Source organism: Callospermophilus lateralis, chromosome 7 (genome assembly GCF_048772815.1).
Source record: "Callospermophilus lateralis isolate mCalLat2 chromosome 7, mCalLat2.hap1, whole genome shotgun sequence".
Lineage (NCBI taxonomy): Eukaryota > Metazoa > Chordata > Mammalia > Rodentia > Sciuridae > Callospermophilus > Callospermophilus lateralis.
In genome coordinates this window covers 116444425-116470307 of record NC_135311.1, presented here as the reverse complement: position 1 = coordinate 116470307, position 25883 = coordinate 116444425, and the positions used below count along the sequence as shown (strand labels likewise).

The 25883-nt window shown below is 40.2% G+C and overlaps 1 protein-coding gene and 1 non-coding gene across 2 annotated transcripts; one reads left to right on the top strand and one right to left on the bottom strand.

The window, feature by feature from the left end:
- On the bottom strand, positions 1–24368 carry Sf3a3 (splicing factor 3a subunit 3). The gene is made up of 17 exons (XM_076862933.1): positions 24195–24368; positions 23880–23927; positions 21800–21852; positions 21594–21699; positions 18674–18746; positions 18248–18339; positions 17101–17183; positions 15247–15385; positions 14684–14752; positions 14207–14274; positions 13914–14021; positions 13216–13285; positions 10409–10573; positions 10205–10315; positions 8886–8976; positions 1495–1550; positions 1–314 (listed from the first exon to the last, which is right to left on the bottom strand). Exons 1-17 carry the CDS (start codon positions 24288–24290, stop codon positions 237–239), a joined length of 1506 nt encoding a protein of 501 aa, XP_076719048.1. The 5' UTR covers positions 24291–24368; the 3' UTR covers positions 1–236.
- On the top strand, positions 7903–7973 carry Trnav-cac (transfer RNA valine (anticodon CAC)). Its single transcript has one exon. It is a non-coding gene; the product is annotated as a tRNA-Val (tRNA).
- Positions 24369–25883: the final 1515 nt, after the last annotated feature.

The window sequence follows — 25883 nt, the reverse complement described above, 5'->3', positions numbered from 1 at the left end:
TTTAGAACAAGGGATTAGTTTTATTTTCCCACAGGATTTTTTTCTTTTTTAATATAAAACAAAGATAAAACACATCTCAACCCTGTAATCTGCCAGCATGCCTTGTTTCTACAAGATGCATGCTAGACCAGAAGACTATGTAGCAGAGTCTTTAAAAGCATTTGGTTGAGAGAAATAGAAAAAGCAGACCTCAGGGAAGCCTGGGCAAGCCCAAAGGCTGAGCTCTGTCCTGTGCTCTAGAGCAGTCCTTGTCTTTTCAGATCCTCATATGTCTTCTTATTCACAACATTCCCACTAGAGTCTTCATATTCTTCCTAAAAAGGAAGGGGTATACTTTGTTAGCTAAACTCCTCAAAAGAAACAAGTAGAAATAACCTCTGGGTACCTGAGCTCACCTAATCAAATTCCATGGCATACCCTAGTACTACTACTACTTTTTTTTGGCACTAGGTATTGAACCCTGGGATGTTCTACCATTGAGCAATATCCCCAGCTCTTTTTAAATTTTGAGATTGAGTCTCACGAAGTTGCCCAGGCTGGCCTTGGATTTGTGATCCTCCTGCTTCAGCCTTCCCGAGGTGATGGGAAAACAAGTATGCTCCATAGCACCCAGCTATACCCTAGTACTCTCTGAGTTTGGCATTTATCTAAGACAGTCTTTCTCAACTGGGGTTCCATAGAGAATTAAATTCTCTTCTAGATATCCAGAAGGGTATAATACATCCTTAGGGTATCTGAGTTAAGAGTTCATTCTCATCACTTCCTGTGTTTAAAATAAGAAACTCTGGTCTGGTTGAGAAAGGATGACCCAGGACATCATTTTTCAAATGGTTCCCAAGAACCCTGTCTTTGCCCAGGACTACTGCAGAGGCTGACAGGGAGGCCAAGAAGGGTGAGTTTCCCCACTTCCAGAATAATTATTCTGCTTTATATATTGGAGTTCTACACTACAGCTAGAAAGGTTTGTTCCCCTCATGCCCCACTAAAAAAGAAATACTAAAACCAACCTCAAAGAAAGGGAGGCTATGGCCAGTCCCTATGGAGCTTGGGGTCAGTCACTACCATATTTCATATACATGTCATTTCCCATCCCTGAAACCTGGTGCTTGGATGATGACCGAGACCAAAAGGACATTTCCCACTCCTGTGAGAGGTTCATTTCTTGTGGAATGCTTTTTTTTTTTTTTTTTTTCCCCAAAGGAGACCTAATTATGACATAAGATTCCTTAGTTTATTAATTCCTATGGCAGGACAAGAGATAGAGTTCACCTGCTTGCCATTCAATATTTCAATGGGAGAATACAATCTCTCTATAGATTCAAAGTGTAACAGATATCAACAGATATCACAACTAAATTAGGTTTATACCTCAGGAGTCGACTGATAGACTTATCATATTATACTTGCTATTAAAGTAAACCAAGGACCACTTTCACCTCCCTTCTACATGGTGAGGGAACTCTGTCACCTGATGCTGTCCCCATTAACACCCACCTCAGTGTCAGGCTGCCATCTTTCTGAAGCCTTCTGAAGTTTCAGCTTGGCCCACACTGCAGGAGGAGAAATAAGCAGCAATCAGGACTCACTAGTGTCATTCCACTGGTAAATAGTGCCACAACACTCCCCACTCGCAGAAAGACCCCCCTCTCCTCTGCCTTTGAGACCTTTATCTGCTCCAAACTGGAATTTGGTTCTGAACTTCCTATAGACAAAACTTTTGATGCAAAATTTACCTGATATTGCTTTGTTTTGAAAGAAAAGGTAGATCAAATATAACAAAAGATCTCTTAGAACTGAGAACTGACACTCTTGAAGAAAGAAGTTAATGTGGAACAACCCCTGGGAATTACAAAAGAAATCGATCTGCCTTCAAGTCCGTAAAGGAGAGGAAAATAATATTTGATATCATCAAATATATTTACTTAAAGTCTGGTACATACATTTCAAATTCAGAGAAAAAGAGGAGAAATACATGGGCCATATTATATTGTTATATGGTATATATATACAAATATGTGACAATGAATTCCACCATTATATACAACTATAACACACCAATTAAAAAAAAGAGAGGAAAAAAAAAAAAAGCAAAAATATAGTAGCCAGAGTCTGAAAGGTAAAATGATTCAACAGACTACAGAGACATTAAAATAAAAATTCTGACAATTCAAGAATAGATTATGTGTGGCACACATCTGTAATCCAAACAGCTCAGGAAGCTGAGGCGGGAGGATCTTTAGTTCAAAAACCAGCCTTAGAAACTTTTGAGACTCTGTCTCTAAATATAAACAACAGGCTGCCGATGTGGCTGAGTGGTTAAGTGCCTCTGGGTTCAATTCCTGGTACCTAAATAACAAAATAAAACAAAAAAACAATGGAGGAAAAGGGTAGAGCAGTAGTGGATATAACTCTTCACAGAAATCTGGAAGTCATTAGGAAAGAATGTGATCATCACTGGGGGCCTGACTGAGTTCACTAAGAATAAGTCAAGCAAACTAACTCAATTTCCTGCTTTTGATGGGATATTGAACAATAAAACAAACAAACAAACAAAAAAAAACAAACCCACAGATAGATAAGGGATATCATGATTTTAGTAAATAAATTACTTTTACAGATAATATCCATGGATTTCCTTAAAAACATGTAAATAAACTATGCTAGCATTATAAATAAAATGGAAATGTAGCTCAGGGGCAGAGCACTTTCTAAGCAAACATAAGCACCTCAAAAAAACCAAAAACAACAAAGGAAAGCAGTACAGTATGGAGGAAGGAGAAAAGACTGTTTTAGGACAGTCATGGGTTTGACACCTGGCTTTTTCCATGTACAAGCTATTTGACCTTGGAAAAATTACCTAACTTCTATGGACTTTTAGATTCTTTTGAAAACATGGGTAACATACTACTTTACTGGTTGTTCTTTTTTTTTAATTTTTTTTTTTGTAGTTGTAGATGGACACAATGCCTTTATTTGTTGATTTTTATGTGGTACTGGGGGATCAAACCCAATGCCTCACGCATATTAGGCAAGAACTGTGACCCTAAGCTACAGCTCCAGTCCTCACTGGTTGTTCTTAAGACTAAGTGTACAATATCTCTTATTTATCAGCCACATAATAGGCACTTGATAAATGATAACTAGTAATATTAAAATTAATAAAAAACAAGTGACTTTAGATCTTACTCCTCAAACTCTAAAAATAGCCTAGAAATGAAGATGAGGATGATGACAGCTTACATTTAGTCACTAGATACATGTTATGTTATGGTGTGGTTATGAACATTCACCCGTGCTATTACTTCACTTAAACTTCAAGACAACTTCATGAAATAGATATAGTATTACCATCTCCCTCTTAATAGATGAAGAAATCGAGGAGCTAAGGGAAGTAACTTGCCCAGGAGTCTCACAGCTAGTTAAGTGGTGAAGTGTTAGCTTGAACTCCAATAGACTGCTTCTCTGGATTTTTTTTTTTTTTTTGTGTGTGTGTGTGGTGTTGGGGATTGAACCTAGGGCCTTGTGCATATGAGGCAAGCACTCTACCAATTGAGCTATATCCCCTGCCCCAAGAGACTGCTTCTGTGGAGTTCGCATTTTTTTTTTTTTAATTTAGTTATAGATGAACACAACACCTTTATTTTTATGTGATGCTGAGGATCAAACCCAGGTCCTCCCACATGCCAGGTAAATGCTCTATCACTGAGCCACAATCCTAGCCTGTGGTGAGCCGTTTCTGCAGATTATGGTCGCCATTGCAAGATGGCGCTGGCTCCACTGTGGTCTGTAACAAACAACTCCTTGTTTGGGAGAGTTGGTGCATAGTTTCTCAGCACCCTGTGAGAAAGTTCCACGTGGCAGCTTCGCATTGGGGCTTGGGATGCTTTATTAAGGCTGGGAGGGGCATCCGACGGGAGATTAGAAGAAATATCAAGGGCCTGAATAAACTGCTGAAAGAAGATTCCTGAGTTGCGTCTTCCTTGCGGGCAAGGGGTCGCGACACTAGCCTTTTTTTTTTTTTTCTTTTTTACAGGGGGAATCACATCCTCACCCCCATTTTGTATTTTATTTAGAGACAAGGTCTCACTGAGTTGCTAAGCGCTGCTGAGGCTGCCTTTGAAATCCTGATCCTCCTATTTTAGTCTCCTGAGCTGCTGGGTTACAGGTGTGTACCACCACACCTGGTTCCTAACCCTGCATTCTTAACCACATGAAATTCTACTGGAAATGTTTTTGATCCAACTTCAACCTTGAACAGAACACATCAAAACATAGAGAACCTGACAGAATCCATCAACCAAATCCTAGGGTAAAGGGTCCTGAAAAGATGATGGGAAATTAAAAGCAGAAAAACAATTTTTTTTTTGAACAAAACGATAAAGAATATAGATTGAAGACAAAACAATATCTACAGAATCATTATGGGAATGAAAAAAGCATAGAATTTACAGTGCTTCAGATAATCAAGAGATAATCACCATGTATGAATAATTCAACCAAATAATATATATTAAAATATCTGTGCAAAATAGATAGTTTCAAGTCTACTATATAATTTGTGTAAATGAGAAAAATAAACAAACCTAACAAAAGCCAAGATATTCTTCTCAGGAAAGGAAAAAATATAAATAGAGCAATTAATATATTTAGTATAAAAAGCTTAATACCTCTATATAACCAAGAGTATTGATGACTGGGTTAAAAACAGACAACACTTGCTGCCAAACTTTATTTTTATTACTTTTTAGAGACTTGGACTTGCCAAGTTGCCAGGCTGGCCTTGAACTTACTATCTTTCTGCCTCAGCCTCCCAGGCAGGTGGGATTACAGGCATGTGTCACTGCCTGATGCTGCCAAATGTTTGATGGCTGGGGAAAAGGTCTGAGTGTAACAGAACCTAAGAAACAATGTGACTGAGTAAAGGCAATGAACCACAATGGGAGTGATTAATAAAGTTACAAAATTGAGTTTATGTGGCTTAAACAACACAATAAATTATATGCAAAGCTGGCAGAAATATAAGAAATAAAATTTAAGTATAAAATGTTCCTATCAAAATTAAATATGAATAGATTATAAAGTATAAAACTAAAGACTTGAACACTGCAGGAAGAACAAACCAATCCACAAATGGAGAGAAGTACTTCTTTTCAACAAATTGTTGATATATATTTGGATGCAAAAATACAACATATCCTGGGCTGGGGATGAACCTCAGTGGTACCAGCGCTCGCCTAGCAGGCTCAAGAGCCTGGGTTCCATCCCCAGCACCACAAAAACCAAAAACAAACAAACAAACAAAAAAACATCCTAAAGACAGAAATTCTACACCTTTCAGCAAGGGCCAAGAAAAATAAAATTTTTAAAGAGTTCAAAGTGTTCAAACAATCAGGATTAAAAGTACTCTTTTATAAAAAAATTTTTTATTAGTTATTGATGGGCCTTTATTTATTTGTTTAGATGTGGTGCTGAGAATCGAACCCATGTTAGGCAAGCACTCTACCACTGAGCCACAACCCCAGCCCCTAAAAGTATTCTTTAAAATAATTTTTATTTCTTGGTGCTTTAACACTGAGCCACATCTGGGACCTGTTTTATATTTTATTTAGAGACAGTGTCTTGCTAAGTCTTGCTAAATTGCTGAGGCTGGTTTTGAACTTGGAATCCTCCTGCCTCAGCCTTCAGAGTCCCTGGGATTACAGGTGTGCACCACCGCAGCCCGCTTAATTACTTTTTTTAAAAAAATTATTTGGGGGCTGGGGATGTGGCTCAAGTGGTAGCACGCTCGCCTGGCATGCGTGTGGCCCGGGTTCGTTCCTCAGCACCACATACAAACCAAGATGTTGTGTCTGCCGAAAACTAAGAAATAAATATTAAAAAGATTCTCTCTCTCTCTCTCTCTCCCTCTCTAAAAAAAAAAAAAAAAAAAAAAAAAAAGGAGGTAAAATTAAGATGTTTCCAAAAAAAAAAAAAAAAAAAATTATTTGTTTTTGTTTTTTTTTTTTAGTTATAAATGAGTGTGAAGTCTATTATGACATATTTATATAAACATGGCACATGTCTTATTCTAATTAGGATTCCAGTGTTGTGGGTATAGAGGATGTTGAGATTCACTGAGTTGTATTCACACATGCACATAGGAAAGTTATGTCAGGTCCATTTCACTGTCTCTCCTATTCCTATCTCCCTCTTCCCTCTATTGTCCTTTCTCTAATCCACTGAACTTCTATTTCCCCCTTGCACCCCAACTGTTTAATTACTTTTTAAAACTAAAAAAAGTTGGCCACAGTGGCACGTGTCTGTAAATCCCGGCAACTTGGGAAGCTGAGGTATTCTTAGCAACTTTTTTTTTTTTTAATTTCTTATAGTTGTAGATGGACAGCATGCCTTTATTTTATTAATGTGGTGCTAAGGATCAAACCTAGTGCCTCACACGTGCTAGGCAAGTGCTCTGTCACCGAACTACAGCTCCAGCCCCATTGGCAACTTTTAGTGAGACCATATTTCAAAATAAAATAAAAAGTACAGAAAATACAGCTCAGTCACAGCACCCCTGGGTTCCATCCTTAGTACCAAGAAAAGAGCAAGCAAGCAAGGAAACAAGCTCAGAGAAAACATCTTTACTAAATAAAGCTCTAAGTACAACATATCAAAACCAGATATTTCTAATGAAGTCCTTATAGAATGACATCTAGTAAATGTTTGTATTAGAAAGAATAAAGCAACAAAGAGAATAAAGTTCTTGATTAAAGATTTAAGAAAGGAATAAACAAGATCACAGAAAGCATTAATAGGAAAAATAATAAAACTCAGAATAGAAATGAAACGTGGTTCTCTACTTTGTCATAAGAAATTACGAGTTATTAAATAAACATCTTCTTAGAGCAGTTCCTTGTATAAAGGACTATATATCTGTGTAAAATAGCAAGTTTCAAGCAACAGAAAAGAATATAGCACATAATCTAATCCATTTTATGTCATAAATATGGTTCTGATCACTAAACTTGACTATGTCTCAAAAAAAAAACAAAAAAACAAAGAGCTTATCTTATTTATGGCTATAAATACAAAACTTCTAAACAGAATCCTAACAAGTTAAATCAGTACATTAAATTATCTATTGTCTAGTATGAAACAATTTAGGAATGCTGTTATATTCAATTCCTGAGCAAAGAAAAAGTGGCAAAATCTTATAATTATTTTAACAACTTCTGAGAAATACTTGCCTTTCTTCAGCTACACCTATTTTACAAGTTAGTACAAGCTGGGTGCAGTAGTGCTCACTTGGAATCCCAGCAGCTTGGAAAGCTGAGGCAGGAGGATCTTGAGTTCAAAGCCAGGGCTTGATCTAAGCTTATTCTTATGTCCTGAAGAGTAACAAACTAACTAAGCAGTGAAGAGTAATAAATTAACTAAGGCAAATTGTAGGAAATAAGAAATACAGAAAAATGAACTGTGGAGCTGGGGTTGTGGCTCAGTGCTAGAGCATTTGCCTAGCATGTGTGGGGCACTGGGTTCGATTCTCAGCACTGCATATAAAAATAAAATAACTTAAATAAAGAGCCATAAACAACTGAAAACAAAACTATGATCTATTTTTTTAATATAAGCTTTTTTTTTTGGTTATAGATGGTCATAATATCTTTATTTATTTTTATATGGTGCTGAGGATCCAACCCAGTGCCACACATGCTAAGTAAGTACTCTACCACTGAGCCACAACCCCAGCCCCTTGTGATCTATTTATTAGTGCTGCAGAAATAAAAAAATACATCTAAAGATAAGAATGCATTCAAAATATGGTATTGATTCATTCTATGAAATTTTATTACTACTTTAATTTTCTCCCAACAAAGTAAAGGGCAAAAATGGGAATGTAAAGAAGCTAATTAGGGGGGCTGAGGATATAGCTCAGTTGGTAGAGTGCTTGCCTCACATGCACAAGGCCCTGGGTTCAATCCCCAGTACCAACACCAAAAAAAAAAAAAAAAAAAGCAGCAGCTAATTAGTTAATATGGCAATAAGACATGTTATGACTCTTATTGGAAACACTTTTGATCCTGTTTGGAAAATTATTAAGGAAAGGTATGAAAGCAAGGAGAGAAGTCCCCAAAGCTAATTACACACAAAAAATGCAGTGAAGAGTCCCCAGAATCCATGGGTTAAATCAGGATCAAGGAGCTCTTCAGAGAGTTACTTCTATTTGGGTTGGCCATGGAGCCATCTGACAACCTGAGATAGGAGCCAAGGGAGCTGGCTGGGCAAGAAAGCTGAGCAGCAGGCTGAGTGCAGCAGAGAGTGAGCACCTGTAATATAACAGTGGAGTGGTAAAGTCCCTTTTTTCTCAGCTTTATCAGCCTCAAGTGAAACTTGACAGAAAAGAGATGAACCAGAAAGAAAAGAGTCTGCCAGGAAGATGTTAATGGTAGAAAAAACTACTACTGTCAGGAAGGTAGGAAGCCTTGGACTAAGGGACCCTGGGTGCTTTGGCAGCACATTTCCTGATGTGCACTCCACTTCACTCTTTCTCCACAAAGCATTTCTACTTTTCCCCCTTTATATAAGTGGTTCTTAAATTAAATTAAAACCAATTCATAAAAATAAAAATACGATCATTCACTCAATCTTGCATACAGGGGAGTTCACAAACTCAGGTTAATCAAAAGCCTTGTTATAACTCTGCACTGTGATCTTCTCAAGGGGGGAAATAATCAGTACTGCTAACTCACTCCCTTTAAAAAAGCAGTAATTATATGAATGCTCTAGCTTTTATATATCCACAGCCTACTGCCCCTGGACCTAGATACACCAGGTACTGGGATAGTGAGTCGCAAGAGAAGTGGCCACTTGGTCTGGACTAGAGAGCAGTCAACAAGCTTACTTACAGGAGACAGCATCTTCAATCTGTGTCACATTAGCAAAGTGGGCAGTGTTTGGAATGCCCAAACACCTCATGCCATGGGCATGACGCCATTCCTGGAACAGAAAAACAAAAGAACAATGTAAAATGGAAACAACTGAAGCACAGCACTAACTCTATTTTATTCATAAACTCTACCCTTAACCTGTGCAAGACTCCCAACTAAAGGCAGCATTCTTTTAGTGGTTTATATTTATAAATAGCTGGCTATGACTGACAATAGGTTGATATTTCTTTTTGGTACAGGGATTGAACTCAGGGGCACTCAACCACTGAGCCACATCCCCAGCCCTATTCTGTAATTTATTTAGAGTTGCTTAGCGCCTCACTGAGGCTGGTTTTGAACTCTTAATCCTCCTGCTTCAGCCTCCTGAGCTGCTAGGATTACAGGCATGTACCACTGTGCCTGGCTGGGTTGATATTTCAAAGCCAAACTGCACAGTCTCAGATTTACAAAACCTAGATTCTAGATTCAATTATCTTACAGACAAAATCTCTGGGGTCAAAACCACAGAAAAACAATTCTAACCTGTAGCCTACTGTGCTGTGGGAGAAGCTGACAGCCCTAGTAACATCCACCACCAGCATAAGGGAATATGATGGCAGGCAGGCATCATCTTTGTAAGTAAAGGAGAACATAGTATTAGGTAGAAGAGAGGATGTGAAAGAGTAGGGAGAGATGCTAAAATAATGACAATTTTGGCTCTCGGATGGCAAATGACATGGGCTTTATTCTAGGTGGCAAAACCAATCATTCGGTTGTATTAAGAAAGATTCAGAGATAGAGACTCAGAAGAAAGGACCCTAGGATCAACTAGCAGCATGGACCTAGGGGAGTTAATACAAATTCACCATCCTTAGTCTAGCATATGGAAAATTTCCTTTCAAGTACTAAGAACTGAAGGCAGAAATGAAACAAGGGTGAGTCCATTTTCTAGAGTACTACCCAGATAGTGCCTTGTCTCAAGAATTGCTTGATAAATTTCAGAACCTTGCAGAGTAATAACCTAGTGTCAGAAATGATCTAAGATGCTAGCAGAAACAAAAGAGAAATAAAAGAATAGCAAGAGGAAACCAAAATGATATCCAATAGCTGAGTGGTAGAATGCTTCCAGAAACTGTCTCAGGTATTCAAGGCAAGCATTGGTGCCAAGGGCCAAATGCCATGGATTCTTTTTCCCTTCAGCTCTAGACACTAGTGGTCCTCGTGGGTTGCTTCTGTCCTTCTCTAAAGGTCTCATGTTTCTGCTTCATTCTCAGGAAATAAGGCTCTGAATTCCTTACAGCAAAGTGCCGCTGGAAGGCCTTAGGCCCTCGGTAGGTGTAGTTTCCACAAATCTCACAGTTGTAGTTGATATTCAGGCCATGAAGCTTATACAGCCAGTAGGGAATGGGCTAAAAGAAACCAAGTGAAAAAAGCATCAGTTTACTAAGGTTTGCATCTGCTCAAAGGTTGGGGAGTGGAGAAAGTGGTAGTGTGGGACTAACTTTGCCATCCCAGCCGAGGGGCAGGTTTTTGGGGTTGTAAATGATCTCATTCTCTTCATCTTCACTTTCACTCTCACTAATCTGCTCTTCCTCCTCTTCTTCTCGCTCTTCTCCAGTCCTGGCTTGCTTGCGTTGTACATTTTCATGAGTAAGTTGTCGCTGTTCCTAAGGAAGGTCATAAATGAAAAGGAAAGTCAGGACAAGGCAGTGCAGAACAAGAACGAAAATTTCCTTTTTTCCTATAACCCTTGCTGACACCTCAATTCCAAGGATTAGGTTCTTTGTTGTAGAATAGGGCAAGTCCTGCCATCTTACCAGAACTCCTTTTCAGCAGGCCCTACTGAAACATTTTCTGAACCACTCATTTTTGCTTCCTGCTGTTACTACCCTAATCAAGGTGATGAACTTCCAACTCATTCCAGGTATCCCCATTGCAAACCAGTTTCAATTTTGCTGCCATATCTATCTATTAGTAAAAGCAAATCCAATGGTGTACTGTCCTCCTTAAGGATTTTTTTTTTTTAAAGAGAGAGTGAGAGAGAGAGAGAGAGAGAGAGAGAGAGAGAGAGAGAGAGAGAATTTTTTAATATTTATTTTTTAGTTATCGGCGGACACAACATCTTTGTTTGTACGTGGTGCTGAGAATTGAACCCGGGCTGCACGCACGCCAGGCGAGCGCGCTACCACTTGAGCCACATCCCCAGCCCAAGGATTTTTTTTTTCCCTTTTCTTTTTGCAGTGTCAGAGATTGAACCCACAGCCTCACACATGCCAGGTAAGCACTCTACCACAGTGCAATACCCCCAGCCCTTAAAGAATTTTATTGGTTTCCTACAGTTAATAGGACAGTTTAGACGAAGTCCAAATTTCCAGCATAACTCTCCAAAATTTTCTCTGACCACTCCTTCCCCGACAAAGCATACTCCAGACCAATTAACTTATTTCAGGAAGATGCAATTTCCTTTCATAATGTTGTACCTGTGTCCTTCCTGTTTCCTCTAACTTGAAACACCTTTTCTCCCTCTTTTTGCTTACAAAACTAAATCTCAGTGTATTATGCCATATTCACATTACAATTATTTGTCTCCCTTGACAACAATATGAGTTTAAGGACAAGAGCCCATGAGAATATACACTATTGTACCCCAAAATTTAGCATAATGTCTGGAAATCAACAGATGTCAATCAATGGCAAAAATCTTATTGGTGCATGAGAGCAACTTCTGGAAACCACTAGTTGAAATTGGAATTCCAAAGAGAGGTGCCACCTCCTGGCAGGCAAGGTGAGATGCTCTCAGAGAAGGGAGACAGTAGTGGGTATTGTGTCAACAGCATGATGCCCAGGCCACCTAGCCAATCTTCAGAGGACTGGTAATTCAGTCTGCTGAACATACTAGGACAGCCATGTTTGTTCACTATGGACAATGTGTGTACTCAGGGTTTAATATCTGGCTAGCCTTTCACTGAAAGCAATCATAAGAGAATTAGCAAGTTCCACAGCCACAAAATAGCAAGGTCCTTAAACAAGGGCAGAATGAACATGTCCATGGCAACTGACAAAGATATGTAAACAAATTCTCTGGGCCAACCAACTCTGAGTGCACCTGCAAAGGGAATTGTTCCAAGAGCAGCTGGGAATTGCACATAGCAGACATGCCAGAATAGACTGTATGGAGGACTCCCTGAGACTATGCATCTTCTCTGAATGAGTATAGCACTTTCTTCCCCTTCTCTTCTCAGAAAGGAAGACATGTGGGGCTGGAGAAATAGCTCAGTTGGTAGAGTGCTTGCCTTGTATGCACTAGGCCCTGAGTTAATCCCCAGCACTAAAAAAAAGAGAGAAAGAAAGAGATGTTCCTCTCGTTCCTCCTTCTTTCTCTTGAGACAGGCATCCCAGGCAGGCCAGGCCTTTCTCCCCTCTAACCATCTTTCAACACTTAATAGAACATTCAAGCATGTTTATAGCCAGCTTTCTGCTGCACCAAGCTACCCTACCCAAATTTCTCAGAATCTTCCTGACATCTAAGAAAAGCCTTTCCACAATACTTCATACCAAAAGCTTCTGTGGGTGGCTTTTTTCTTACTTGTCTTTTGACAATCTGCTTCTTGTGCCACCCCTTGGCATATGTTGAAGTTCAGGCAAAGAGCTTGTACTGTTATGGATACTATGTTGGCAGAACAGGAATCTACAGAAGGTCCAAGGACCAAGAGAATCTTACTGAACTAATTTATTACCTACTCCTTCCTCTTATGACCTGGGGGTGGTGGGGCAGGGGGTCGGCAGCGGGAAGGGGCGAGGGGGGGAACCTACCCCTTCTCTCTTACTCCTATTCATAGCCCCCCAGCTGTGGGAGACCATCCTTGCACATGACTTGAGATTCCTCCCCAGCTGGGTGTGAGGCGTTCAGTCGCAAAAATGTGGCAGAACTTTCCCCACCCTTCTTGGGTTCGAGAATGTGTCCGTGAGGAGGTGCATCTTACCACTATCCTGGGATCCAATCACCTCATCTGACCTTGCAACAATGACCCCCTTGACCTTCATTGGATGGGATTTTCCCCAGCATTTTTAGTTCCCCAATAAAAGCCCTCTCCCTAGCATATTTTCTCTCTCTCTGGCCTCTTCTGTAAAACCTCGCTGCCCCTCCTGCGGAGCTTGACGCTGAGAGCTCGAGGAGCCGTCTAGGAGCTGGTTTAAACGTAAAACTGTGTGTCTGTGTCTTTAATTTAAACTCCCTGAGAATTTTCCCCGAGTGACTGAACCGTTCCTGTCTGTGCTGGCTGCGGACTAAACCCAGCAGAGTACTCACCCCAAGAATCTCCACATATTCATAAATCTGGGCTTCCAGGAAAGCAATGTCTTTGTTCCTCTCAGTGTCTCTAAGAATAAGAAACAAGCTATATCACTCAGGAGTTCTTTCTTTCACCCAGAACTTTGTTTCCTCAGTCTGGGAACATTTATATTATATTTGCATTAAAAATTACCAGCATAGAAGAAAATAGCTATGAAAACTAATGCTCTGTTCATTTTAGGACTCACGGAAGTCCTGAGATTATTTCTTAGAATGAATGGAGGCTTCCCTTTTGAACTCACCCACAAGATGAGAGACCTGTTAAGACCATTTCAACTGACATCATTATATTTATGAAGGAAATGTGGTAAAGAAGAACCAGCTCTGCATGTAGGCAGACCTGGGTCAAAAACACTAACTCTTGCTACTTAGTAACTGCAAGACACAGTTACTGCACTCTATAATTTTTCTGAAACATCATCTGAAAAATCAGGATAATAACTACTTTTCAGGGTTGTTGTGAAAATTGGAAAAAAATATAAAAAGGACTGGGGATGTAGCTCAGTGATAAGGCACCCCTAAGTTTGATCCCTAGCACCAAAATACATACACACATAAGTAGATAGATAGATAGATGAAAATTCTCCACTGTGGTAAAATTCTGCATGGGAACAAAATTTGAGAATTACAGCAAATGTGCCACCTGAGCCACTCACCGCTTAGTGCCCTTTGATTTTGGATTTTTTGCAAACAGAGAGGTGTCAAGAGATTCCAGGGACTTTCCTTTGGTGCTGAATAGCCTCTGGGCTCGCTCTTCTAGGGTCCTAAAAGGATAGGAAGGGCAGAGAACATCAGGGTGACTTTACTACACAGTTTTGCTTATTTTTTTTTTTTTTTTTTTTGAAAGATGGGGTGACAAAAAAAAAAGTAGCCAGCTACTTATAGGATCACACAAACATGACAAACAAGACAGCTTTGATGGAAATAAAACAAAACAACAGTCTCTTACCCACCACATTTCAGGCCTAAAGCTAAGAGTGCAGACTTCAATCTGTCCAGACCCAGGGAAGCCAACTCCTGTACAAAGAAATAAGTTACTACATTATATGGATACATTTTGGTAAACTACTAATTCAGGCTGATGGATTCTGAGTTCTTAAGGGTATGGCTAGAGCACACATTCCATACCTAATCCCCTAGCAGAAAGCTGAAACTCTTCACAAGACTGACATGGTAGTCATATTCATACTTAACTAAACTGGTCGTATTCCCTTACCACTACTATAGCTTAATGTACAAGAATCATTTTGTAGTTTTCAGACTACTTAGATACAATTTTTTCTTTTTATGTTCCACATTCCTTATAGATACCTGCTCCCACAAAATGGTGACTTATTATTAGAGTCAAGGCATTAAAGACAGGAAAGAAAATTATTCTTTTGTAAGAGGAACAGGTGAGACCAGTACTGCTGCTACAAAAACCTACCTCCCAGGAGGAAAATGCAGAGAGGTCAAGATGGGCTCCAGCATGGGTCAGGGCACTGCTTGTCTCTTTCTGCCAAGAACAATAATATGATGTTTATTAAGATTCAGGCAAAGGGAACCATTAAAATTATTAGGTACTGATTGGCTTCGTTCTTATACATATATGTTAATGAGGATCAAGTTCCTACGGGAACAAGGCAAAAAAAACCATACAATCCAGTCTTTCCCTTGAAATTCTAGAAAAACTCAAACTTATTCCCAGGAGTGAAAACATATAGATTGCTACCACAAAATCTGATACGTTTTTGGTTACCAGGAACCACACAGCAATTGTGATGTAGCTGATGAAAATACTGGGCCCACGCAAATGGTCCCTGATAAACTCTGTCGCAGGGTACACAAAGAAAATCCAGCACACTTGGTAGGGAACACCTCATGGCCAGTGCTGATACCAAGGGACTGGCATCCAGTGCCCTGAAGTGGAGGCTCAAGATTAAAATACAACAAGTAGTTCAATTCTCTGGCTCATCCTCCACTTGCACCTCCAACACCAAGGAAGCTCACCGGCCATCCAGGAAAGGTTCCATTATCCCACTTCTTCTCAAACTCAGTCTGAATCTTCCCAAAAAGTTCGTTCTGATCTTGAAGGGGTTTCACTCTATCTGTGTAATCCTGAAGGTACTCAAGCAGCATTTCTAGGTATCTACAGAGGAACATGCAATACAGAGAAAGCCAACAGGGTTTCTATCTTTGATATATTTCTATGCCCTGTAGACTATACTTAAAATTCTAATAATATAGTTTTTGGCAGTGCTGGGATTAAAACCAGGGCTTCGTGCCTGCTAAACAAATGTACAACCACTGAGTTACACCCCTAGCCTACTTCTCAACTTTTGTGGGGAGGGGCACTGGGGATTCAACCCAGGAGTGCTTTATCACTAAACTACATCCGCAGTCCCTTTTATTTATTTTGGGGCAGGGTTTCTTGCTAAGGTGCTGAGGCTGGCCTCGAACTTACAATCTTCCCACCTCAGTCTCCCTGGTCACTAAATACAGGCATGTGTTACCACACTTGGCCAAATACTTTTTTTCTTTTTGTGTACTAGGAACTGAACCCATGGCCTCATGCATGCTAGGCAAATGCTCTCCCACCACACTATATCCCCTATATTTGTTGTAGATAAACAGAATGCCTTTATTTTATTTATTTTTATGAGGTGCTAAGGATCGAACCCAGTGCCTCACCCATGCTTGGCAAGTACTCTGCCACTGAGCTATGGCACTAGCCTGTCCACATACTTATTATGGTACCGGGAATTGAACCCAGAGTGCTTAGCCACATCCCTGGCCCTTTTTTTTCTTTTCTTTCTTTCTTTCTTTTTTTTTAAGTTATACATGGGCACAATATTTTTGTTTATTTATTTTTATGTGGTGCTGAGGATCGAATCCAGTGCCTCACATATATGAGGCAAGTGCTCTGTCACTGAGCAACAACCCCAGCCCATCCCTGGCCCTTTTGTATATTTTAGTTTGAGACAGGGTCTTGCTGAGACTGGCTTTGAATTCATGATCTCCTGTCTCAGCCTTCCGCACTGCTGGGATTACAGGTATGCACCATTGCACCCAGTTCCCATGCTTATTTTTAAATGAGCTTATAAATTTACTTTTTCCAACATGATTTTAATTCTCTTCTTCCCTACCTCCTTTCATCCTTATGACATAATGACAAGAAAAAGGTTTTAATTTAATCCACAAATGAAAGATTTTAGGTAAAAGAAAATGAAAAGAGATTAAGAGTACAGGATCACTAATCAGGGGCATTATTAACACAAACATAAGCTTCCATTTAATATCACATCCAGGCACCTCACTTCAGCTGCAAGCTGAGAAAGTCTAATTTTTCCTATTAAACTCCAAAAATAGAGTTCCCTGAATAGGAGACTTCCTCCTATAATTAGAAAAAAAATAAAAACAGTAATGGCAACAAATAAACCCTTTTTCAAAGCAAGAGTATTCAAAATGCTTTAAAACCAACATAGTCGGGCATGGTGGAGCAGGCCTGTAATTCCAGCAATTGAGGAGACTGAGGCAGGAGGATCGCCAAGTTCAAAGCCAGTCTCAGCAATTTAGCAAGGCACTAAGCAACTCAGTGAGACCCTGTCTCTAATAAAATAGAAAACAGGGTTAGGGATGTGGCTCAGTGGTCAAGTGCCCTGAGTTCAATCACCAGTAACTGTCCCTCCTCCAAAAAAAAAATGCCAAGAAAACTATATCATTTGTAATACTTATTCTCATCCTCCAATAAACCTGGAAGTCATTCATATGCACTTTTTAGGCAAAAAAATTCAGAACTTCCCTTAAACTTGACATTATCCTCTAATCCAATCTGGCACAGACCTGGAAGCTGTGAATGCCTACCTCTTATACTCTGCATTCTTCCTTTCTTTAGGAATGTCAAATAACTGGTCAAAGATGGACAGGTACGTTATATAATCCAGCTTCTGCAAAGAAGAAAGGCCAAAAGAATCAGTTAAATGATTTCATTAAGTTACAATACAAGGGCTGGGGATGTGGCTCAAGCGGTAGCATGCTCGCCTGGCACGCATACGGCCCTGGGTTCGATCCTCAGCACCACACACAAACAAAGATGTTGTGTCTGGGGCTGGGGATGTGGCTCAAGTGGTAGCGCGCTCGCCTGGCATGCGTGTGGCCCGGGTTCGATCCTCAGCACCACATACAAACAAAGATGTTGTGTCTGCAGAAAACTAAAAAAAATAAGTAAATAAATATTAAAAAAAAAAAAAAAGATGTTGTGTCCGCTGAAACTAAAAAATAAATATTAAAATTCTCTCTCTAAAAAAAAAAAAAAAAAAGTTACAATACAACCTCAAATAAGTGAGATCAAAATTGAGTATTCTTGGGGCTGAGGGGTGCAGCTCAGAGGTAGAGTTGGAATTGATTGTCTGGTATGTGCTGAGGGCCTGGGTTAGATTCCCAGCACTGTACAACAGCAACAACAAACCCACAAGTGAAAACTGAGAATTTGCTAATAAAGTAACAAGGCCTAGCTCACTTTAGTTTTTCTTTCCTCCCATTTAATTCCTACAAGTGTTAATCCAACTGACTCATGTAGACTATCAGACATAAACAACTCTACAAAATAAAGATAGAGTCAAAGAACAGTAAACGAAAAGAAACATTTGTCTAACATTGGTAAAAATCATGTTGCAACTCCCACACACTCAGCATTGTGTTCACCCAACACAGGAATCTGATCAGTACTTAAGGGTTAAAAAATTTTTTTTTTACAAAAATAAAATATGCTTGTTGCATTAATAAACTAATATGAATAAAATAATACACTTATTGTATTTATAGTAGAATCTTGATTTTAATTTTCAATACCATTTCATTCCAAGAAAGTTTATCACCTCTTTTAATTTATTCAACAGTTACATAACACAAGGAAAATGCTCTAATTGCTTCATGTCTAGATATTCAACATAACGTCCTGATTCAGTTCCTAGAATGAGAACCTCTCCCCCTCCTCCCGGGCCTTACTTACCTCAGATGCCTTCAGGTTAATGTACTTGAGGTAACAGTCATGAAGGTCAAGGTACCGTCCATATCCCTCTTCATCTGTGAACTCTACTAGGTCTAAAAGGAATCAGGAATGTCAATGGTTTGAATACTTACAGACCTGCCTTTTCAAATGAACTGCCTGTCCCAAGTTCCATGAGGAACCGAACCCAAATGTCCTCCCTAAAAGTGAAAAGTCCTTAGCTTTCCAAGCTGTTGAATTTGAATAGGACAAAATTAACAAATTTGCACATGACCCATTTAGGATGCCAATCTAGCCCAGAAACCAGTAAAAGGAAAACCAGCATGAAAAACTTGTTGTCAATTTCTCTGAGGTCCTGTGGGCAATCTGAGCTCTGTCGTTAACCTGTACTTTTTCTAGTGATGAAGGAAAATGTTAAGCCTTACTTACTTTGTGCCTCTTCGCTTGGATTCTCACGAGCTTTCAGGAGCTCCTCAAATTCCACGGACATAGGCACACAGATCTGAGGGAAAAGAGAAAAAAACTCAGTTGGGTGCATCAATGTAAAAGTTTTAATGCCACAGAAAAGGGGATTACAGAAAGTTGGACTTTTTTTTTAAATGGTGCTGGGGATTGAACTTAAGACCTTGTGCACACAAGGCAAATGTTCTTACCACTGAGCTACACCCCCAGGCTAGAAAGTTGGACTTCTGACATTTGGTCTTGATTTTTCATACAGAACCTACAACTATTCTTGGGCTAACTCACTGCCTTCCTCACTCCTTCTCTTTACCTGGGATTAAACCCATCCAGGGCATTACACATGCTAGGCGAGTGCTCTATCATTAAGCTACATCCTCTGCCCTTTTAAAATTTTATTTTGGGACAGGGTTTTGCTAAGTTGTTGAGGCTGACCTCAAACTTGCAATTCTCCTGCTTTAGCCTCCTGAGTAGCTAGGATTATAAGCTGTTCTACTTACCCAGCTTCTTTTCCTTTTTGTATTGTTTGACTAAAAGCTGCTGAAGTGCTGCTACAGTGCAGTAGAGCATGCCTATAAACTGAGGAGGGAGGATGGTAAGTTTGAGGTCAGCCTGGGACTCTGTCTCAAAATAAAATACAAAGGAGTGGCTCAGTGGTAGAGTGCTTGCCTAGCACATGTGAGGCACAAGTTCGATCCTCAGCACCACATAAATAAACAAAAATAATAGCAGATGGGGCTGGAGTTGTGGCTCAGAGGTAGAGCACTCACCTAGCATGCGTGAGGCACTGGGTTTGATACTCAGCACCAGATAAAACTAAAAAATAATTATTAAAAAATAATAACAGAGGGAGTAAAAAAAAAAAAACAAAGGCAGTACCACACATAAAGAAAACCTTGATATTATTGCTCTATATATTTAAATATATATATTTGTAAGAGCACATTCCTTCCTGCACAAAGATTTTAACTTTGTTTTTTACATAAGCAGACGTGCTTTTTTCACTTAATATCTCTTGGGCATCCTTTCTTTCTTTTTTTTTTTTTTAAAGAGAACTTTTTAATATTTATTTTTCAGTTCTTGGCGGACACAACATCTTTGTATGTGGTGCTGAGGATCGAACCCGGGCCGCACGCATGCCAGGCGAGTGCGCTACTGCTTAAGCTACATCCCCAGCCCCTTGGGCATCCTTTCAATCATTTATTTAATATATATTCCTCATCACCTTTCAACCATGGCTGAAATAAGGTGAACACATTGAATGGAAGACTCATGTCTTCTCCCTGGTTAGCAGATCATACTCTGTCCTCCAAAAAGGGTTCCATATGTGTGAGAATACATACCTTCATACTATTTCAATAAATAGCTTCTCCTTTCTGGTATTTTTATGTCTTCCTTTTTCCATCTGTTCCTGCCCTATCTTCTGACTCTTGTGATTTTCCTCTTCTATTTCCTGCCAGCCTCTCACACACATGTTCCACACTCTACACTTCTTCTTACCCATTATCTACCTTTACCCCCTGACCAGATTTCATTCCCATTACCTTAATAAAACAGCAATCCTGGCAGCAACCAATCAACAACAGTTGACACCATAACTGCCTTTCTAATAGGATCTTTGTGATGAAAGTCCTCCTAAGCTCTTTTCTGTTAACTACTTTAAGTGTGCTCTATGGCACACAGAAAAGCTCTGACAGTCTCCTTTCATATTCTTTCTCTCCCAGAATGCTGTGATTAATAGCTTCGACCATCAAGTCCATGTGATGATTCCCCAAATGTAAATCAAATCTCTCACATGAGCCCTAGTCACCTAATTCAAACCGCTCACAAGACACCTGTAACTAGATATAACACTACTTAAAAATCTGTACACGTAAAAACCTGTTGTCTACTCTTTCTTCCTTATTTTTACCAAGAGAACAAACAACTTTCCAGTTCTACAGGCATAAAGGTTCAAAGTAATCTTTGTCTCAGTCTTTTCCACTCTTCCCTGAGTCAAGTCTTACTCCCACTACTCTCACAATTCCTTTGGTCAGCAATGCAAGATGCTTAGTGGGTTCCAGACAACTGAATCATAATCCCTACTCCCTATAATTTTAAGAATACAGCAGGACAGACATTCATTCTCACAAAATATGATAGGTTCATAAAGAAGAATCAATTTGAGGGCTGGGATTGTGGCTCAGCGGTAGAGCGCTCGCCTAGCACATGTGAGGCCCTGGGTTTGATCCTCAGTACCACATAAAAATAAATAAATAAAATAAAGATATTGTGTCCAACTAAAAAATAAATATATTTTTTAAAAAAAGGATTAATTTGAAGGAGGCAGACTAGGAAGATATTTCATGAAAGATATTTCATGAAATATCTTCCTCTGGGCTGAATCTTAAAAAGTATGGATGAACTTTGAAAGTGAGTACAGGATCTCTGTGTTAGTTGGATCTTCTAAGTAGAAGATGTCAAGATAGTTTGGAGCACAAACAATTTATTAGGAGTGAGAGAGTCCTTGTGAAAGATTAGGAGAAAACAGGACTTGGTAGAGAGAGACTAGATACAGATTTGACAAAATCTTGATCAACCCAATGAGAAGCTCTGTAGCAAAGATCATTCAACAAAGGAGCCTCAAAATGGACAGAAACAGGCAGGCCCTAGGGTCCCTACCATGCTCTCATTGGCTGAGGGCTGCCAAGGACGAGTGTGCTTTGGTTTAAAAGTTGAGGGGTATCCTAAAAAAAACTGTAATAGAATGTCAGCTAACTAAGCTCCTTGCAGCTAAATGGCAAGTTCTTTCTTGAAGGGACTTTTGAACTGCACACTTTCATTTTCCTTATATTGTTTCTTTAGTATTCTCTTTGGGTAGGTTGGGAGAAAATACTTTCTCAGGTCATACCTCATTTGGGTGCTTCCGATGGAATTCTTTTATTTGCTTGAGTCTGTTATAGAATTCAGCAAACTCATTGGGTCCTGAAATAGCATTAAGCTCCTCCTTTCGTAATCTGTAATTTCAAGAAAAATCCAAAGAGCACACAAAATCAGTCTCTTAACTAGGGCTCCTCAAAAGCATTAACTCCTGGACCATCTATGACTGTTACTTACCCATCTTTATCATCATACAAATCCCTCAGGTTTCCACTGACCTCCATATATCTCTGAAAGATAATTGCAAACCATCAGAATGAAACAATTTGTGCAACAGTAGAGCTAAGCAAACAACATGGGCTGTTTGGTCAAACCCTAGGAAAACCTCATGAGATATGGCCTTAAAGGTGCCTGTGCTTTCTAACAACTTTAAGAGACAATTTGGTTCCTGATTAGTATTTAAAAACAGGTTGATATGATTAAATGATGTGATTTGAAGATGGAAGAGAGCACCAATTTTTACATACAATTAACTTTTGTGTATGAGATTCATCCCCCTTTGACCCAACAGACATTCCCACCTAAGACCCTCAAAGATAAAATGGTGGTCCAAGAGATTAAAAAAGCTTGAATAAGGAATACATAAGCTAAATAAAACATCACATAGCTTCCTTTGGAGTCAAAGAATATTAACTCAAGATGGTACAGGTGTGTGGGAGGCCATTCTTGCATGTGATTTGAGTTACCTCCCTGGCTGGGTGAGAGGCGCTTAGGCACATTTTGTGTCCAGAGCTTTCCCCACCCTTCTCAGATCCGAAGGCTCGTCCATGCGGAGGAGTGTCTGACCACTACCCTGAAGACCCAATCGTCGCCCCTGACCTTGGGCTGCTGCCCCCCTTAATCTTCATTGGATAGGATTCTCCCCAGAATTTTTTGTTCTCCTCTCTCTCGCTAGCCTCTTCAGTAATCTTCGCTACCACAATAGGTGGCTAGAGGCTGGAGCTAGGAGGAGCCGTCCTGGAGCTGGTTTAAAGGTAATTAGAGTCTTGTCTCTTTAATTCAAAACTCCCTAGTGGTTTCTCATGTCTTGAACCTTCATTTATGAAGCCAGCGCGGGTCGTGGGCTAAACAGGTGATAGTCACTTCTCCAAAACTTTTGGGACTAGATTTATTTCCAAATTTAGAATAAGAAAGATATGTTGCTGGGGGATGTGATAGAAGGCATTCCTAACATGTTTAAGGCCCTGGGTTTGGGCTTTACTATTGAGCTACATCCCAAGCTTTTTTATTTTAAGACATGGTTTTACTAAGTTGCTCAGGGCCTCCCTAAATTGCCAAGGCTGGTCTTGAACTTAGGATCCTCCTGCCTCAGCCTCCTGAGTTGCTGGGATTACAGGTGTATGCCACTGCGCCAAAGCTGAGCATATATCAACAATTCTGCACTTCAAGCCCTAGCACATGCACAAGCACATGCACCAGCGCACACACACACACGCGTGCACACACACACACACACACAAATCTGCAATAACACTTATGAGTTATTTAATTAAATGGGATAAAGACCACAAAAAGCCTCCCATTGATTCAGACCAGTTTTAAATGCCAAAGGAGATCTGGTAAAGAGTTATCACCAAATGAACTGTCTCCTCCTCTCCCAAAAAGCATTCCTTGGTTTTCAGAGCATTTTGGATTTGGGAACTTATATAAGGATCTGGAGTCCTATAATCTAATTTCTCCTAAAAATCATAAGCTCTGCATAGGCCTTTCATTATTTTCTAAATAGATATCAAATATACTTAAAAGCAGAAAGTATAATATGACAAACCTCCATTTAACCATCAACCAGCCTTAATAATTATCGATACTTTTTAAAAATAGAAAATTGCATTATCAGCAGGAAAAAGCAGTTTAGAAACCAAAAGCAGTTTTAGAAGCCAAAAATACTATTAAAACAGTATCCTGGGAGGAAAAACACAAGTATACAGCATTCCTCTGTTTTTGAGAAGAGACGGTTATCTTCTGCACCAGAGTCACGGATACTTAAAAACTATTCTTTACACCCCCACAGGATTCGACATGCTGTAAAGATCATCTTCTCGAACGAGGAAGAATGAATGAGTTCCCCACATAGAGAAGTGAGGAAAGGACGCCGCAGCACCCTCACATTCAGCACCTAAGGACAAGCTAAGCAGACAACCCGCGACTGGCCAACTCGGTTACCTTTGACTAGGGCTCACGCTGAGACCCCGCAGCTCACCTGCCCTCTTTTCCTGCCCACCCCGACCCAAGAGGAAGCAGAGAGCGGGACACTCACATCTTGCATGGCCCGGGTGCGGTGGTCGGAGTTGATCTGGTCCCGGAGCTGAAGAAAGGTAAACGGTGACACAGGCGCCGTTAGTTTGAGTTCTGGAGTAGGAAAGGCCGCTCGAGCGGGGCGGAGCTTACTCGCTCAGGTCTTAGCGGCTGCAGCAGAGGAGCCTCCAGGCTGCTGGGCCCTAGGAGGACGGGACCTCGGCGGGAGCGGGGAGGCAGCTCCGGCAGCAGGCGGGGAGAGTGCAGGGAGGATCGGGGGCCCAAGGGAGCGCTCAGAGGTTAAACACGGCCCAGCCCCTGACTAGGCCCCACTCACCGTGGACTTCTTAGTGAGCATCTCTTTGGCCATGACGTCCATGAGCCGTTCTTTCTCTTCATGGTATCGCCGCTGCTGCTCCAGAATTGTCTCCATCTTCCCTTCGCCGCGACACCTCAATTCCCACCACCAACACGGCCGGAAGCAGTTCCTGCCGCCTTACGCGCTTGCGTCCCCACGCTGTGCATCCGACTACACCAAAGTTCCGCGAATCCCGGAAGTGCCTCGGGGACTCGAAAAATGAACACCAGGAGGAAATTCAGTCTGGGATGCCGAGATGGCAACAGTGCCACCTGCTGGTCAGTGAGGTGAAGGAGCGATGCCCGGAGGTTCGCAGGTGCCTCTAGGGGGCATAGAAAATCTAAGAACCTGAGGATAAGCGGGCTCTGTGGTTTGCTGGGGCCAGCTGGGCAGTCAGGGACTGAATAGGGATGAGTAGGGAAGAGTAGGGATGAGAGTTGGGAAACTGGAACTTGAACCTTTTTGCTTTCAGTGTGACCTCTGATAACGTTTTTCTCTTCTCTGGACCTCTGTGTCTTCGTCAGTAAAATGGGGATGATGGTGTTTTTTTAACAAAATTCATATGTGGAAACAACTTCCTAGTCATTAGCAGGGGACTCATTAAATAAAATATGGCATATCCTGGTAGTGAAACGCTGTAGAGCCTTTTAAAATGAAGGCAAGCCGGGCTCAAACACTTGTAACCCAACTACTTGGGAGATTTAGGAGGATTGCATGTTCAAGGCGAACCTCAGTGAGGTAGTGAGGCCTTTTCTCAAAATAAAGAAATTAAAAGGGCTGAGGAGGTAGCTCAGTAGTTGGGCACCATGGGTTCAACCCCCAATATGGATTTTTAAAAATCCATTCTGAGAAATGAAAACATATATTCATATGTTCATAACATTACTCCACAAAATTGATGCAATCTGATTCCACCAGCTGGTGAATGGATAAACATAATGTGGTACCACATACAATGGGCTATTGTTCAGCAATAAAGGAAGGCTACAAAGATGAGTCATGAAAAATATCATTCTACATAAAGAAGATAAACTCAAAAATTACACAGTGTATGTACAGATGAAATGTACACAACAGCAAATCCATGGAAGCAGAGGGTAGATGAGTGGTTGCTATGACTGGAGTTAAGATTGGAAGTGACTACAAAGGGACTCAATAACACATTTTTTTGGGGTGATAACATTCTAAAATTGAATTGTATTGATAGTTGTGTAGTTCTATTAAATTTGCTAAGATTAATTGAATCAAACACTACAAATGGATGAATCTTAAGCTGGGTGTTGTGGTGCACACTTTTAATCCAGCAACTCTGGAAGCTGAGGCAGAAGGATCTCAAGTTCAAGGTCAGCTTCCACAACTTAGCCAGACATCTTATCTCACAACAAAAATTGAAAAGGACTGAAGATGTAGCTCAGTGGTAGAGCACCCCAGGTTCTATCCCCACTATATTAGAAAAAGAAAAAAAAAAGGATGAATTTTATGGTAAGTAAATTATACTTTAATTATATGTGGGATCTGGTATGGGAAGGATCTGGTATGTAAATTATATTTGAGGATCTGGTATGGGAAGGAAATTTTCTTTGTATCCACCCAAAGTACAGCATCAAGTTGTTGTTGTTTTTCTTTAACATATGCATGTTACTTCCTCAATTTAAAAATAAATTGGGT

Bases quoted from the DNA above. Each gene is read 5' to 3' on its own strand.
- Sf3a3 (XM_076862933.1), bottom strand. From the start codon at position 24,290: ATGGAGACAATTCTGGAGCAGCAGCGGCGATACCATGAAGAGAAAGAA. The intron at 18,747-21,593 runs GTATGACCTGAG...CTTTTCCCTCAG, and splicing joins ATCGGAAGCACCCAAATGAG to ATCTGTGTGCCTATGTCCGT. The intron at 17,184-18,247 runs GTAAGTAAGGCC...TCTTCTTTGCAG, and splicing joins TTAACCTGAAGGCATCTGAG to AAGCTGGATTATATAACGTA.